General features: G+C 38.3%; 1 protein-coding gene across 1 annotated transcript in view; it reads right to left on the minus strand.

Moving 5' to 3' along the window:
- Nucleotides 1-11,478, minus strand: part of LOC127511056 (NACHT, LRR and PYD domains-containing protein 12-like) — a 70,254-nt gene extending 58,776 nt beyond the window's left edge. Inside the window, 3 exon segments of the mRNA XM_051891407.1 lie at nt 1-1,006; nt 6,390-6,668; nt 11,320-11,478. Of these exon segments, the coding sequence (XP_051747367.1) occupies nt 1-1,006; nt 6,390-6,648 (1,265 nt within the window). The 5' untranslated portion in view covers nt 6,649-6,668; nt 11,320-11,478.
- Nucleotides 11,479-14,871: the final 3,393 nt, after the last annotated feature.

A 14,871-nucleotide genomic window follows, 5' to 3' on the forward strand; every position in this document is an offset into this window, starting at 1 on the left:
TTTTTTTCCATCTGTTGCTGCTGAGAAATTAAGAAGCTTGTGTACAACTCTGTGAGAGTTGTGGGAGTTTTGTCATTGCTCTCTCGAGCAAGTAGAGGCTGAAGAACAGTGAGAGAGATCCAGCAGAAGACAGGGATATGGCACATGATGTACAGACTTCTAGATTTCTTGATATGACTGATGATTTTTTCAGAAACCTCAGTAGTGCTGTTATTTTTGAAGTATTGCTCTTTCTGCTCATCGTTAAATCCTCGCACCTCAGTCACTTGATCAATGTAGTCACGGGGTATCAGACTGGCTGCTGCTGGTCTGGATGTGATCCAGATGAGAGCAGAGGGAACCAGATGTCTTTTGATAAGGTTTATTATTATCTTACTCACTGTTGTTTTTTCATTTACATTTGTAAATATGTCATCTCCTTTAAAGCTCAAAGGAAAGCGACATTCATCCAGCCCATCAAAGATGAACATAACTTTACCATCACCTTCAGGAAGACAGGGCAGTTCTTCAGAACTATTAAAGAAATATTTGTTAAGCAGTCCCATGAGACTGTACTCTTCTTCAATCAAATTCAATCTACGGAATGGAAGTGGAAATATGAAGACTACGTCCTGATTTTCTGTTCCTTTAGCCCAGTCAAAGATGAATTTATTGACAGAGACAGTTTTTCCCACTCCTGCAATCCCCATTGTCAGCACTTTTCTGTTTCGTCGACCTGTGTCACACTGGACTTTAAACATGTCATTACACTCAATTGGCTTCTCCTCGGCAGTCAATCGGTTGTGATTTGATTCGATCTGTATCACCTCATGGTCGTTCACTCTTCCTCCAGTCTCATTCTCCACCACATATAAATCAGTGTAGATATCGTTCAGGTATTTCCGATGACCCGTCTGTGAATTACCAACCAATATCTGCTCGTATTCCTGTTTTAATTTGTTCTTCAGTCTGCGGCTGGTCTTTGTGTAATCTTGAACAGTAGCTTGACTGTCGTCTGCAGTTGAACCTTTAAGAAAGAGGGAAAAAGACAGCAAAGACTAGGTGATTGTGTTTTTCATAAATCCATGCTTCTACTATATGCAACTTAATCACACTCTTACTGCAATAGTGTTTACATGCGCATTTTTTCACTATAGGACTCAGACCAACTTAAGGCCATGCTGACCAAATTTATTAAAAGCTTTTGATTAAACATTGACATCTAGCACACCAAACAAGACATGAGACTGTGTAAGGGTTAGGTTGGGGCTATTTCAATGACCCTTCAAATGTAGAAATTCCTTGCAGAAGTTTTAATTCAGGATTTAAGGCCCTTGTAAACCATTTACCCATTTGTAAAATCATGACACTCTGTTCTATTAAATATTGTACTGTACGAAGTTTGACAGCAAGTTAAACTCCATCCATTACAGAGTCAAGAAATTTAAGTTGAAATTCCAGCATTTATTATATCTTGATGTCACAACTCTATTACGGATCAGAGTAAAACTAAAATAAAAGAAATACAAACACAGCTTCAAATTACACAAATGATATTATACAGATTACAGAAATGCTGCTGATATTATGCACATTTGCATATTAAAGTAGATTCTTTATATATCTCCACAAATATTTACGATTGGCATTGAAAAGCTTAAAATAAGATGTCACACACTTAGATTACAACATTTTTTTCTAATTACTGAAAAGTTAATGGCAAAAACGTCCTTCTGTATTACCCAAAGCAAGTAGATAAAGAAAACTCGCAGCTATTGCTCTTTTAAACTTCCAAAAGCAAGGATTGATGAGGATTATTAGGGATGGCTGACGTGAAACTGACGTTTTCGACGCAGTGTCGAGATCCCAAAGCGTAGATGTTTCAAAACACAGCTCCGAACTGTGATTCAAAACACCCATATCACGTGACTATGGCTAAACGAAGCTTCGGCGCGTTTCACAAGTGTTTCGACAGGTGGCATGCTTGCCGAGTCTGCGTTTGATTGACAGGGGTGGGAACAAACCACACAATCGCACATCTGTCTCAACTCCCACAAAGTTTAAAATGCACCTTCACCTCATGGGTTTTTGTGAGAGGAGAGAGATTTTGAGATAGCTTTTGCGATATAGTGACATTTATAATGTGATTTGGTTAGTTATATTTAGGCTGGATTTAAATTAAATATATTGTCTTGATAGACTAAAGACAGTGACAGATAGTTAGAATAGATATAGTGACATTCATATAGACCAAGTTAGATATTGACAGATAGCACAGTAGTTAGAGATATGGAATTTCATAGGAGATAGAGAGATTCATAGATAGACAGACATTAATAGAATTGATAAAAATTGAGGCTCCACGTAAGAGATGCTGTACATCTGTAGTGTGGGAGCATTTCCATTTGGAAACCCCAAATAAAGTGAGATGTATGTGTGACTGTGAGTGTGTTGGATGGAATAATTCAGGCTGAAATCAGGTGGATGGTCACTCAAAGTTGATTTACTGGGCCTGGGACAAGACACAACTGGGACAAACAGCACCAAAAGGCTGATCAGAATGCAGCAGAACGAGATATGCGGCTCTGCTGATTACATATTTCTACAAAGTGATCGTGAACATATAGTGGACAATTCTAAATAAAGCATATATTAAAGAAAATAAGATATAAAACACTAATACAGACAATTCACATTAATACAGTGAAACTATAAACTCAAGTAACCATCATTTTACATATTTTGTATAAATGAAATGAGGAGAGAAGAACGCAGCCTTAAAATAGCGCAGTTACACAGGACAGCACGTGCGAGACGATAGAGCACATTTGCTAATAGCTAACACTCAGCTAATATTGTTTTAACACAGAACATGACAAAACCGAATAAAACACATACCTGGGACAAACAGCACCAAAAGGCTGATCAGAATGCAGTGCATCAATGTTGCATGAGAAGTCTTAAATGAAATAAACAGAAGTTTGGAGTTCACAAGCAGGCCAGTTAACACACTCTTCATCTTATCGTCACAAATAACACATATTTGACTCAACTAACACAACTAAGAGCTGACAGACAAAGTAAGTAGACTTTTGTGTAATTTACAGTTCAAACTTGGACTTGAAAACAATCTAAACTTAGTTATTAAGATGGAGCAATCATTGATGCAACTTACCAGCAGGACAAGATATGTGACTCTGCTGAATACATAGCTCTGCTCTGCAATATGTGCACGAACGCGAGCAACACAACAGCCAATGGCAAGTTTTCCCAATTTATGCTGAATTTAACTAACATATTTTTAAACTCCGTTACATATGTATTGTGATAGGCAGCTAGCCTACTTCGACAATACATCATCCATGATGCGCCATTTGAGGAGCACTCATCCTGCCGTTTTGGAGGGTGCAGAGGATGGTAACATTCCCCCTGTACCTAGCCCTGCTACTGACACTGCTGGGCCATCTAAGCAAGGTATACATTGTTTGAAATATACTTCAGATAACACTGTTTAGAAAGTCCATAGTTTTAAATTGGCTTAGGCTTGTGTCAACCAGCCTTACAACCTAACGTCCAAATTACAACTCCTAAACATATTAAAAACAGCTTCACTCTGAATATGTAAATGTAACATCTAACAAACTAACCCACTGTATTACATAAAAAAATGTTTAACCTGAAGACACCATTTTGGTTTTCGTAATTGTTGTAGTTCTATATTTCAGTTTGATCTGTCTCTGCACACTGAGCATAAACTTTTCCAAACTTTTGTTTTGTTTGTTTAGAAAAGTTTCCAAATAATTAACCAGGAGGCTAGTCTTAATAGCTTTGCAGTATTTCAAACTTTTTTTTTTTTTTTCAATTTATTTGTGTGAAAGTAGTTTTATTCTTTTATCTTTATCTTCTTTTAAAAGGCAGACAGAGGGAATTGGATGAGGCTCTTGTAAACATGGTGTTAAAGGATTTGCTGCCCTTCACTATCGTGGAAGATGAGGGTTTCATGGCCTTTGTGAACAAACTTGATCCAAGCTATGTCGTCCCATCCCGGAAGGCGCTTAAAACGATGGTCACCGAAACGTACAAAAACACTAAGGAGAAGAAAATAGAGGACCTAAAAAAGGCAGAATTTTTTAGCCTTACAGCTGACATGTAGTCCTCCATTAATATGGATGGATACCTTGGTGTAACTTGCCACTACATAACACCAGAGGCAAAGCTGGCAACTGTTGTACTGGGTGTAAGGAGGTTTTACCAAACGCACACAGCCCAGCATCTCATGGAGGCTAAAGTGTTGCTAATGGCTGAGTGGGGAATAACCTCCAAAGTTCAGTGTATGGTGACTGACAATGCATCCAACATGATCCTAAGTGCCCAGCTACTCAACCTTCGGCATGTCCCATGTTTTGCCCAGAATTTAAATTTGATTGTGAAAAAGGCCCTAGATCAAACCCCAGTCATCAATGAAATACGGCAGAAAGTCAGAAAGATAGTGGGGTTGTTTAGATCCAGCTGCAAAGCAAAGGACAAGCTTGTGGAGATGCAGGGCTTGATGGACAGACCAACTCTGAAACTAGTACAGGAGGTTGAGACGAGAAGAAACAGCACTTTCGACATGCTGCAACGCTTGTATGAGCAACGAGAGCCAGTGGGTGCTGCACTATCCAATTTAAACAGTGATACTGCTCCACTAACAAGTTTTGAATATGACATTATTCAAGAATCATTGTCACTACTGCAACCGTTTAAACTAACAACAACAGAGATGTCAGAGCAACAGAGAGTGTCTGCTTCAAAGCTTATACCATTTTACAGGATGTTGCAGCACAAGTTTACACAGAAAAAAGGACATGCTCAACTGACAACATGACAGGAATCAACTGTACAATTAGGTAGGCCACAATAACCATACTACCCATGTAATTGGCCATAACTGTCATATTGTTGTTGTTATTAATATAATTAATATGGTTTGCTCGTGTTTTGAACAGGCTCACACCTGCAAGAAGGTCTGCACTCCAGATGTGGGGGGGTATGAGTCATTCAGAGCCTTGGCAGTGGCTACACTGCTGGACCCAAGGTTCAAAAATGTGGCTTTTGGAAATCCTGCCAAAGCCCAGGAGGCTGAAAAGCACATCAAACTGGAGTGTGCTTCGCTGATGCGTTCAAACACAGCAACTCCTGGTGAGCAGTTTCAGTCTTCATCTGACATTATGGAGTTATGTCATCTGAATAATTATGTGACTTATACTTCATATATGCTGTCAGTTTATGCTTTGTAACTAATTGTTGTTTTTATTTTCATTCAGAGCCACAGTCAACATCAGGCCCATCATCATCAACAACAACAACACCAGCAGAAACCCAGGACAGTTTATGGGAACTTTTTGATAATTGTATCTGTGAAACCCAGACGATACACAGTGCTACGGCTGATGCCACAGTAGAAGTGAAAAAGTACCTCAAAGATGCATTTTTTGCCCAGAACTCATGATCCTCTAAGTTACTGGAAAGAGGGAGCTGTAATTTTCCCTTGTTTGTATGTCCTTGCTAAAATATATCTGTGCATGCCAGCAACAAGTGCCCCTTGTGAGAGGATTTTTTTAAAGGCTGGAGAAATTATCTGTAAAAAAAGAAGTAGGCTAATTCCTTCCACAGCAGAGCAATTAATATTTTTGAAAAAAATCTTATATAACAAATGTGAGACATTGTGGCTTGATTTTTTCATGACCAAAATAACCTAGTTATTCACAGTGAGAAGGGTTACATAACCAACATAATGTAGTTGTCAGACAGATGTTAAAAAGTCACCACGTTAACAAAATCACACAATTTTTTTTTTTTTTTTTTTTTTTTTTTTAATGGCTTGTTGTCAAGGTTGTTTCAGATAACGTACAATTGACCACTAGGTGTCACCGTGGAGACAGGTGCCGGTTTGTTTCAAAGCCTCGACACAATACGGCACAATTGCTTCAACTGTTTCAGTGTTTCACGAAGCCTCGCTCTGCCCATCGCTAAGGATTATCCAAGAAGGCATACTGACTGAGCAACATACACAAGGTCATGTGTCTAGCTGCTCACTTCCTGCTATCTACTACCTGCAGCTTCCCAAAATGACCACTAGATGGCAGCCACATAACAAAATTAACCCAGACAAATATTGTGAAACAGGGTACAGAACAAATATACTTGTCTAAGATCTGCAGCTATTCTTCTTGGCCCTGTAATTGTTGCTTCTCTTGTTTCCATGTACAGGCAGTGATTGTTATTTACCACATATCTCTTTTGAATGAGCTCCAACAGTGGCATATCTTTATATTGCTTTCAGACTGACCTGTGTGTGAAAGATTAAGTAAAACCAGCACATTGGTAAACAGTCAATCACATTACAGCCACTGTGAATTAAAAGTTACCTTGCTTGTGATTTTTCTCTAGCTGCTCAGCCAGATTATTCTGGTTCATCTTCCTCAGGATCTCCATCGTGATCTTCACAGCTTCTTCTGGTCCAAAACAGTCCACCAATTTATCTACCGTGTCTAATATGCCTGCATTCTCCATTTCAGAATTTGATATAGACTTATGATCTTTCTTTAAGTGCCACTGAAACTCTTTCAGATCATCTTTCACCAGATCCTTCAGCAAATTCTTGAGCAGATCTTTAACAGACGCCATCGCCCTTCACCACTTCACAGCTGCAGGACAAAAAGAAAAAGATCTGAAGTGGTTACACTCTTAACATGTGGACCTAAGCTTTCAGATGTTATTTGGATTATGAAATGAAGCTGTGATCAGATCGAGCTCTCAGAGGTACCTCATCCAAGCTCATCTGTTAAAAATGTTCTTTAATGCTCCTTTTTGCATCGTATGAAACATGCTAGCAATGAGTACCTTAGCAACCACCCAGAATACCCTAGCAACCGCATCGCATCACCCTAGAGTACCCTAGCAACCACAAAGAAACCACCCATGTATTTATCTATCTATCTGTTTTTCTGATAGACTGTATTGCCTTCATAAACTTCAAGCTTTTAAAACTTTAAAGTTGGCTTGAGAAAGCCTGACCAGAAAGTTTAAAGTTTGTCTCAATTAACTTTTTTTTTTTTTTGTACATATATTATGTCATCCTCTAAATGCCCCTTTTTGAGTTGAGTCAAAAACATGCTGTTTTTGTGTCTCTTTAAATGCAAATTAGCTGTTTCTCCCCACCCCCATTTTCCAGAAGAGTTTCCTCAGATACTCTGCCAACAACTAATAAAACATCAGCTTGCTTTATTCAGAACTTAAACCTGTTATCCCAGAACTTTCTCAGGAAACTAATAGAATCAGTTTTTCATAAGGATTCATGACATAAAAGTGAAAATATGTAGAGAATCATTGTCATCAAAAGACCCACACACAACGTATATGAAACAGATAAACAGAGACAGAAAGCCCTGAAATATATAGTTCAGGGGTGGCTAACCCTGGTCCTGGAGAGCCACAGTCCTGCAGAGTTCAGCTCCAACCCTAATCAAACACACCTCAACAAGATAATCAAGGTTTGAAAGGTTGCTAGAAAGCTATAGGCAGGTGAGTTTTAATCAGGGTTGGAGCTAAACTCTGCAGGACTGAGGCTCTCCAGAACCAGGGTTAGCCACCCCTGATATAGTTAAAGGTGCAGTGTGTAAATTTTAGCGACATCCAGCGGTGAGGTTGTGAATTGCAACCAATGGTTTAACACTGTGCTCACCCCTCCCTTTCGAAGCACTTTAGAAAAGCTACGGTGGCCAACACAAAGACAAAGATGTCGCTGTCTGAGACAGCAGAGTAGTCAGTCAATGAGGTTTCTTCTTACTTCTAACAAAGAACGGTCTCTGCTTCTAATAAACCAGACGACTATTACTACTACTACTACTACTTCTTGCATATTCAACGTAGTGACGACGCAAGTTGCCTCTAAAAACACCAACGAACATAGTGACGAAACATGCTCTGTAGAGCAGTTTGTCCATTTAGGGTTACTGTAGAAACATACCGGCGCAAAATGACGAATTGAAATGCAGGGGGACCCGCAGTGTATGAGATAGAAATGGCTCATTTAAGGTAATAAAAACATAACGGTTCATTATTTAAGGTCTTCATACACCACTCAAAACATAGTTATTTATATTACATTACATTTCTGTTAATAGATCCTCCTAAATTTTACACACTGCACCTTTAAGAGACAGACAGCTGACACTGCCATTAAGTCTGTGAGCAGGACATGAGAGATGGGCAGTATTTTAATTAAATGTATTTAAGCTTTCCAAATCTTTGGATGGTGTTAGATTGTGCCAGAATGTTAGATCGGATGAATCTCCACGTCAGAAATATCAAATATTGATTCGACCCCGGATGCCGAATCCCTGCCAGGATATATGTCTTCTATCAGCCTGTGAGTTTGACTGAGAAAGCCAGAGAAGAACAGAAGCAGAATATGAAGTGATGATAGTAAAAAAGCAGTTTATTGAATAATCTTAGTTGCATTCATTTCAATGCTCGGACTTCATCTAGATGTTACACTTTGTCTGACCAGTACAATTCCAACAAGTGTTATTATATCAAGGGAAAACAATGGAAAATTACTGCTTCACAACATCATCCTGTGAAGTTAAAAATCTTGAAATGGAGACATTCTCTTATCTCCTACTTATGAAGACAAACATCCTTTCAATCCACACAACCATAGGATGAAACAACTATAGCAAGCATTGCAAGAACAAGGAAATAAGTAAAATAAGTAACATAACATATAACATATATATATAAAAAAAAAAAAATTTCCACATGAATAATAATAAAATGATAAAATGGCTACTACATAAATGACTAATGAGTATAAATTATTATGAAGTCAAATATGAAAGGAAAGAACATAAAACCACCAATGTATGGTTACTTTCTTAAAGTTTCTTTCTTTACTTTCAGTTCACACTGAAGACTCTGGCTCGACAGTCATGACATGAACAGGCTCTGGCTTGGCAGGCATAATAGCTGAGGGCTCTTGCATGGTAGGTACTGGGAAATTGCAGGGCCTCTCCCACAGTAAATTATGAAACACTCAGCAACAAAGCATAGTCCATGTATTCTGCAAGGGAAAATGAATCTTACCTCCTGGCATCCCCAAACGATCTGATTCATTTAAACCCACACGGAAAAACTATCCTTAAGTGCTACATCATTAAATTCCACAAGATGACACAGTCCACAAAAATCCTCCACATACTCCTCGATGCAGGGACGTACCCATCATTTCAGATGTGAGGGGGACAGAAATTTTGGGTGTAATACCAGTTTTTATCTGACCTTTGTATTACAATTTAAAATAGCTGTTTTCTATGTGAATATATTGTACAATATATGTGGTCAAAGCTTAATTTTCAGCACCATTAGCAATCATTCTAATATGCTTATTTGTTGCTCAAGAAACATTTCTGATTATTATCAATGTTGAAAACAGTTGTGCTGCTTTATATTTTTGTGGAAACCATGATACCATTTAAACATTTGAGGTAAGATTACAAAAAGGGAGAAATTAATACTTTTATTCATCAAGGATACATTAAACTTATCAAAAGTGACAGTGCAAATAAATGGTGTTCATTTAACTTTCTGTTCATCAAAGAATCCAGAAACATTAAATGTATCATGGTTTCCACAATAATTTTAAGCAACTGTTTTCAACATTGATAATAATCAGAAATGTTTCTTGAGCAGCAAATCAGCCTATTAGAATGATTTCTGAAGGATCATGTGACACTGAAGACTGGAGTAATGATGCTGAAAATTCAGCCTTGCATCACAGCAATAAATAAAATAACATTTTAAAGTATATTCACATAGAAAACAGCTATTTTAATTTGTAATAATATTTTGCAATATTACTGTTTTTACTGTATTTTTGATTAAATAAATTCATTAAATAAATGCAGCCTTGGCCTTTGACTTCTTTCAAAAACATTAAAAAGGCTGTCAACTAGCACTGCATTATTCATATACTTTATTGTCAATAAATACCTTGAGATGGCTTGAAAACACACACATAATACATATCTTGTTTCAATCGTGTGTGTTATTGTCTTCACATTTCATCAGTCAATACGTTTCTGCATTTTAATCAGCTGCTGCTACAGTGAATAGCTGAATTACTTCTACGAAAGTTTTGGACTTTCTGCGAGAGAGCGCCCTCCGGCTTCCAGTATGAATGAAACATCTATTACATGAGAGTGAGCGCTCCATAATGTTTAGATTGCCTCGTTTTAGTTAACAATAAAATGACAGGGCATGCATAGACTATCTTGTCGCTTTGAAATAAAAAAAGGATTTATTCACATTGGCCTCTATGTGAACACCCGAAAAAAGTGCGGGGGACGAATTTACGTTTTATTAAAAGTATTCTACGCCCATGCCTCAATGGCGTGATTGCCCTGACGAAGACGCAAGAGGCAAACTGCGTAGTTCATGGTTATTGGTCGTGCATTAGTCCACTGATGGCAAGTTTGGAGAATCCAGTATTTTATTAAACACAAACTTGAACAAAATCAAAATAAATAAAGACTTAAAGGGTTAGTTCACCCAAAAATGAAAATTATCCCATGATTTACTCACCCTCAAGCCATTCTAGGTGTATATGACTATCTTCTTTCATATGACTTGTTTTGGATTTTGATGTTGATATTGCTATTTACCTATTCAAATATGATATTTACTTGCTTTTGATTGCTTGTTATGTTATCTACTTTTGAGTAATACCAAATATGCTTGCAAAAAATGCTATGTTCTGCGAACTGCAACTGAAAAATAACAGTAAAAATACTCAATAACTTCACTGTAACACACTGTACTATCACCAAATTCAGTTCATACATCACTGCTCTCCTGCCTGCCAGCGGGACATTAAAGAGGAAGTGTCTGAGCTCACAGCAAGGGAACGATAATATCTTTGCGAGGGAATGCAAAAGATTTGAAAAAAATTTTTTCCTCCCATCCCAATTTTTTTCCACACCACGTCCCTTTAGGGGCTCCGTAAAAATCTGATGTTGTTACAGTGATAATCTAAATGAGTTGAAATAAAGGTTGTGAGATGAATGTGGCTATTTATGAAGAGAGACAGAGATAAAGTCTGAGTTGAGAGACGCGAGGCGGCAAGAAGCTGAGTTGTTTAAATCTGCAAAGCAAATAATTGCTTTGAGTTTTGTTAGCAATCAAAAAAGTTATGAACAATATGTCAATGCTGTCTGTTAAGTCTAGATCAATGTGAATGGATACACAACACTTTTAAATATATATATGTCAATATTTTAGGAAGTAGTTTTTACTAACCGTTAATAATGATGAATGTTTCTTGTTCCTCCACTGAACTTGAACTGTCTTGAGCATAAGTTATTATGAAACTCCTTTCAATTCTGCGTTTTCATAAAGGTCTGTGTAGGAGGAGTTTTCTTCAGAACCTGTTTTATCAGAACTTTGTCAGAAAACTAACAGAACCAGTTTTTCATAAGGACTCGTGACATAAGAGTGAAACTATGGACTATGTCTAGTCATATGTCATTGCTGAGACAAGTTAAAATGCATCCACCACCACAACCATTCAACATGGACACATCTATGCATCTGCACTACCATCCAACACTACATCCAACATGTAAAGACTTTGTGTTTAAAGACTGTTGCTGAAATCCACCTGTTTTTGAGGTGTTGAATGTGTTGCATCAGCTGTTAGGCAGCTCCAATATTCTGTCCAAAATAGTTAGCAGTGGAATATAAGAGGTCTGTAATGTTTTTAATGGACTGTTAAACCCTTTTTATTGTACAAAAGTTTTTCTGTAAAGGCAGCTACTACCTTGTAATTTGCAAGTGCCTTCCTGGTTACATGTGTTTTGATTTTGTGTTACTTGCTATCTTGGCGCTCCACCAACACGATTTTGCCTACATTATTTAACCTCATTTTTAGTTTATGAGGTCAGGTTATGCTACTTTATTCTTTTCAAGTGGTCAGTGGTGACACCAAAATGAGCTGACAATGCTCATGAAGTTTATTTGTTAAATTGTGCTGAAACAGTATTCAGGCAGGTTTTGACTTTTTGTGCAGTGGCTGATTCAGTGGCAACAATGTGCATATATCATTTTCATCTTAAATAAAATTGCCTTAACATTGATTTAATAAAAAAATAAATAAATAAACAACAACAAAAATAACTTTTAACTTCGCCCTTCTCAATGCTCAAAAAGGCAGGAACACACCAAGCCGACGCAGACGATCTAGTGGCGACGAAAGCAGACTGCGGGGTTGGCTCGCGTCAGCAGTGTCTGGGTCCAAAGTTGCCCTGACACACCAAACCAATGCTCGACGGCCAAGTAGCACGTCAGTTCTGCGCCTGCGTAAGATGAAATGCCTTTCCATGTCAGCAGGTGGCAGTAGCTGAACAGCCAATCAGAATGATCAGATGGCCCAACGGATCGACGAGCGCCGACGCCGATTCAACATGTCGAATCGGCCAAAAAAAAGCCGACGAAGACCAACTTCAGCCGACAGTGCGGAACACACTGAGAAAACTTACTTGGCCGACAAACAAAAACTGCCTGACGGCCAACCGTCGGCTTGGTGTGTTCCTGCCTTAAGCATGCTTTCAGTCTGCCAAAAGCGCATTCAATGACCATTCTAGCTCGATACAAGGACAGTCTAAAATACTGTTCCTGAACAGTGCTCCCCCCATTTGCATACTTCATCAGGTAGGGAAGCAAAGGATATGCTGGGTCCCCAAGGAGAAAAACAGGAATCTGAGCAATGAACCTCCTCCAGATCTAGAATTTGTTTTTTGAGGAGGGGATCGTACCATTTTTCAAATGTGTGTTTAGCATGGAAATTTCCAAAAATACAGGTGTCATGGGCACTAGCTGGCCATTTCACTACGACATCAATAATGAATACTTGTAATCACAAGTGGCTTGTATGTCGAGTAGGGCTTCTGGTGAGTCACAGTTGTTATAGAGCTGTAAGCTTTTTTGTGTGTTTTTTATTTATTTATTGTGTGCCAATCAGAAACACTCTCAGACTGTCAGTCATTTTCATTGACATTAGAAGGCGGGGCTTTGGTGAGAGAAGACATGTGGTTTTGCTGACAAAATGGCTGAAATTGCTTAAAGCGCCTTTAAATGGTGGATGTGTTCGCTTTTCACAGTTCTGTGTCAGCGCATTCATTTATGCTTCTCTACAACACCCTTCTGCAGGACTTTTTACACTTCTCACACTGTGTCATCTCTCCAGCAACAACTGATAGATATTATTCAGCTGCATTTACACAAAACTCATTATTGACCATTTATCTTCTATGTGTTTTGTGTCCTTCCACCTCTATTGTTTATTTAACAAAAAGGTAATAGTTTTAGGAAATGGTTAGAAAGATTTGTTTTCACCGACGGCGATGACATCTAAGCTGATGAAGCTCGAACGTCAAGTGTAAGATTGGAATGAGTGGCTGGACATGCTCAGATTGCACCTCAACATCAAGAAGACTGAGTTCATGGAGTGCGGGCCCCAGCTTGGCGGGACCATCAGAGTTAGAGGGCAGCCACTAAACAAGGTCACCGAATTCAAATATCTCGACAACTCGCTCCTGACGCCTGCGTCCAGGTCAACACTGCGTGGTTCAAATGGCAACAAGTCACATGCACTCTGCAACCGTTGAATGCCCGTAACACTCAAGGGCAAGATCTAAAAAAACATCACGCTGTACGGTTCCGACTGCTGGCCAGCCACCACCAAGCATGAGCAGGCCCTCCATGCTATGGAAATAAAGATGCTCCACTAGTCCCTCAGCCTCACACGATCATCATAAATGAAAATATTTGAGGAAATCTGACAGCATTCTGTCCTTCCATAGACTTCCTTCACAACTGGAACTTTGATGCTTCAAAAAGTTCAAAAAGAGATCGTAAAACTAATCCATATAAATTGAGCGGGTTAGTCCAAATTTTCTGAAGAAACACGATTGCTTTATATGATGAACAGAGTTAATTTAGGCTTTTACTCACGTATAAATATTGATTAGCAAACATACACAGAAGCTTAACCGAACCTGAATGTTCAACATAAACTTTAATCCAAAAGTAAACGAACAACAAAACAAAAGCGGCAGCCCTTCACAGATGACTGCCGCCTGTAAACATAATAAAACAACAACATAATTTTAATGATCTTTACTGTTTGTCCTACTTGTTTTCTCTAAATGTCCATAATTTAGAATTGTATGACAGTAGATCTTACCATTACATTAGTGCGTGAATGGGTGTGTCTGTTTTGCGCACTCAGTGTTTTAGAGTGTAATCCTTTCCTTGCTGTCTGCTTTTTTACTGCACTGTGGCAGAATTATTGATTTTTATTTCACTTGCAAAAACTTGCTCTGTTACAATCACATCAGTTTGTGATTTTTTTCTACTTTGTGCTCTTGATGTTTTAGAGTGTCACTCATTCGTTGCTGTGCATTTTTTTTCTGCATTGTGGATGATTTGCAGATTGTACACACAAATATTTTCTGTATTTTCTCCCCCTATTTCATTTTGGACCACAAAGACCACAAGTGTGACTTTTTTTCCTTTTTTTTTGACCACTTAACCTTCAATCATAACCTCATTTGTCTCAGTTCTTTGTGTCATGGCCCCCAAAAATGTTATATTGTTGTTTACGGAAACCTCAGGGTTTCATTCTCTTTTTTGTCTGAGATAAGCAGGAGTCATCTACTTCATAAACATCCATTCAAGAAAGAACGGCCTCTTTTGAAGAAAAAGTAATTTGACAATGAAAAGGTTGTGCTTAAAAATCAGTGGACAGTCAAGTATGCTTTTAATCTCCCTGTCCGAATCACCAAGTCTATG

This window comes from Ctenopharyngodon idella, chromosome 4, assembly GCF_019924925.1.
Source record: "Ctenopharyngodon idella isolate HZGC_01 chromosome 4, HZGC01, whole genome shotgun sequence".
In the NCBI taxonomy this organism is placed as follows: domain Eukaryota; kingdom Metazoa; phylum Chordata; class Actinopteri; order Cypriniformes; family Xenocyprididae; genus Ctenopharyngodon; species Ctenopharyngodon idella.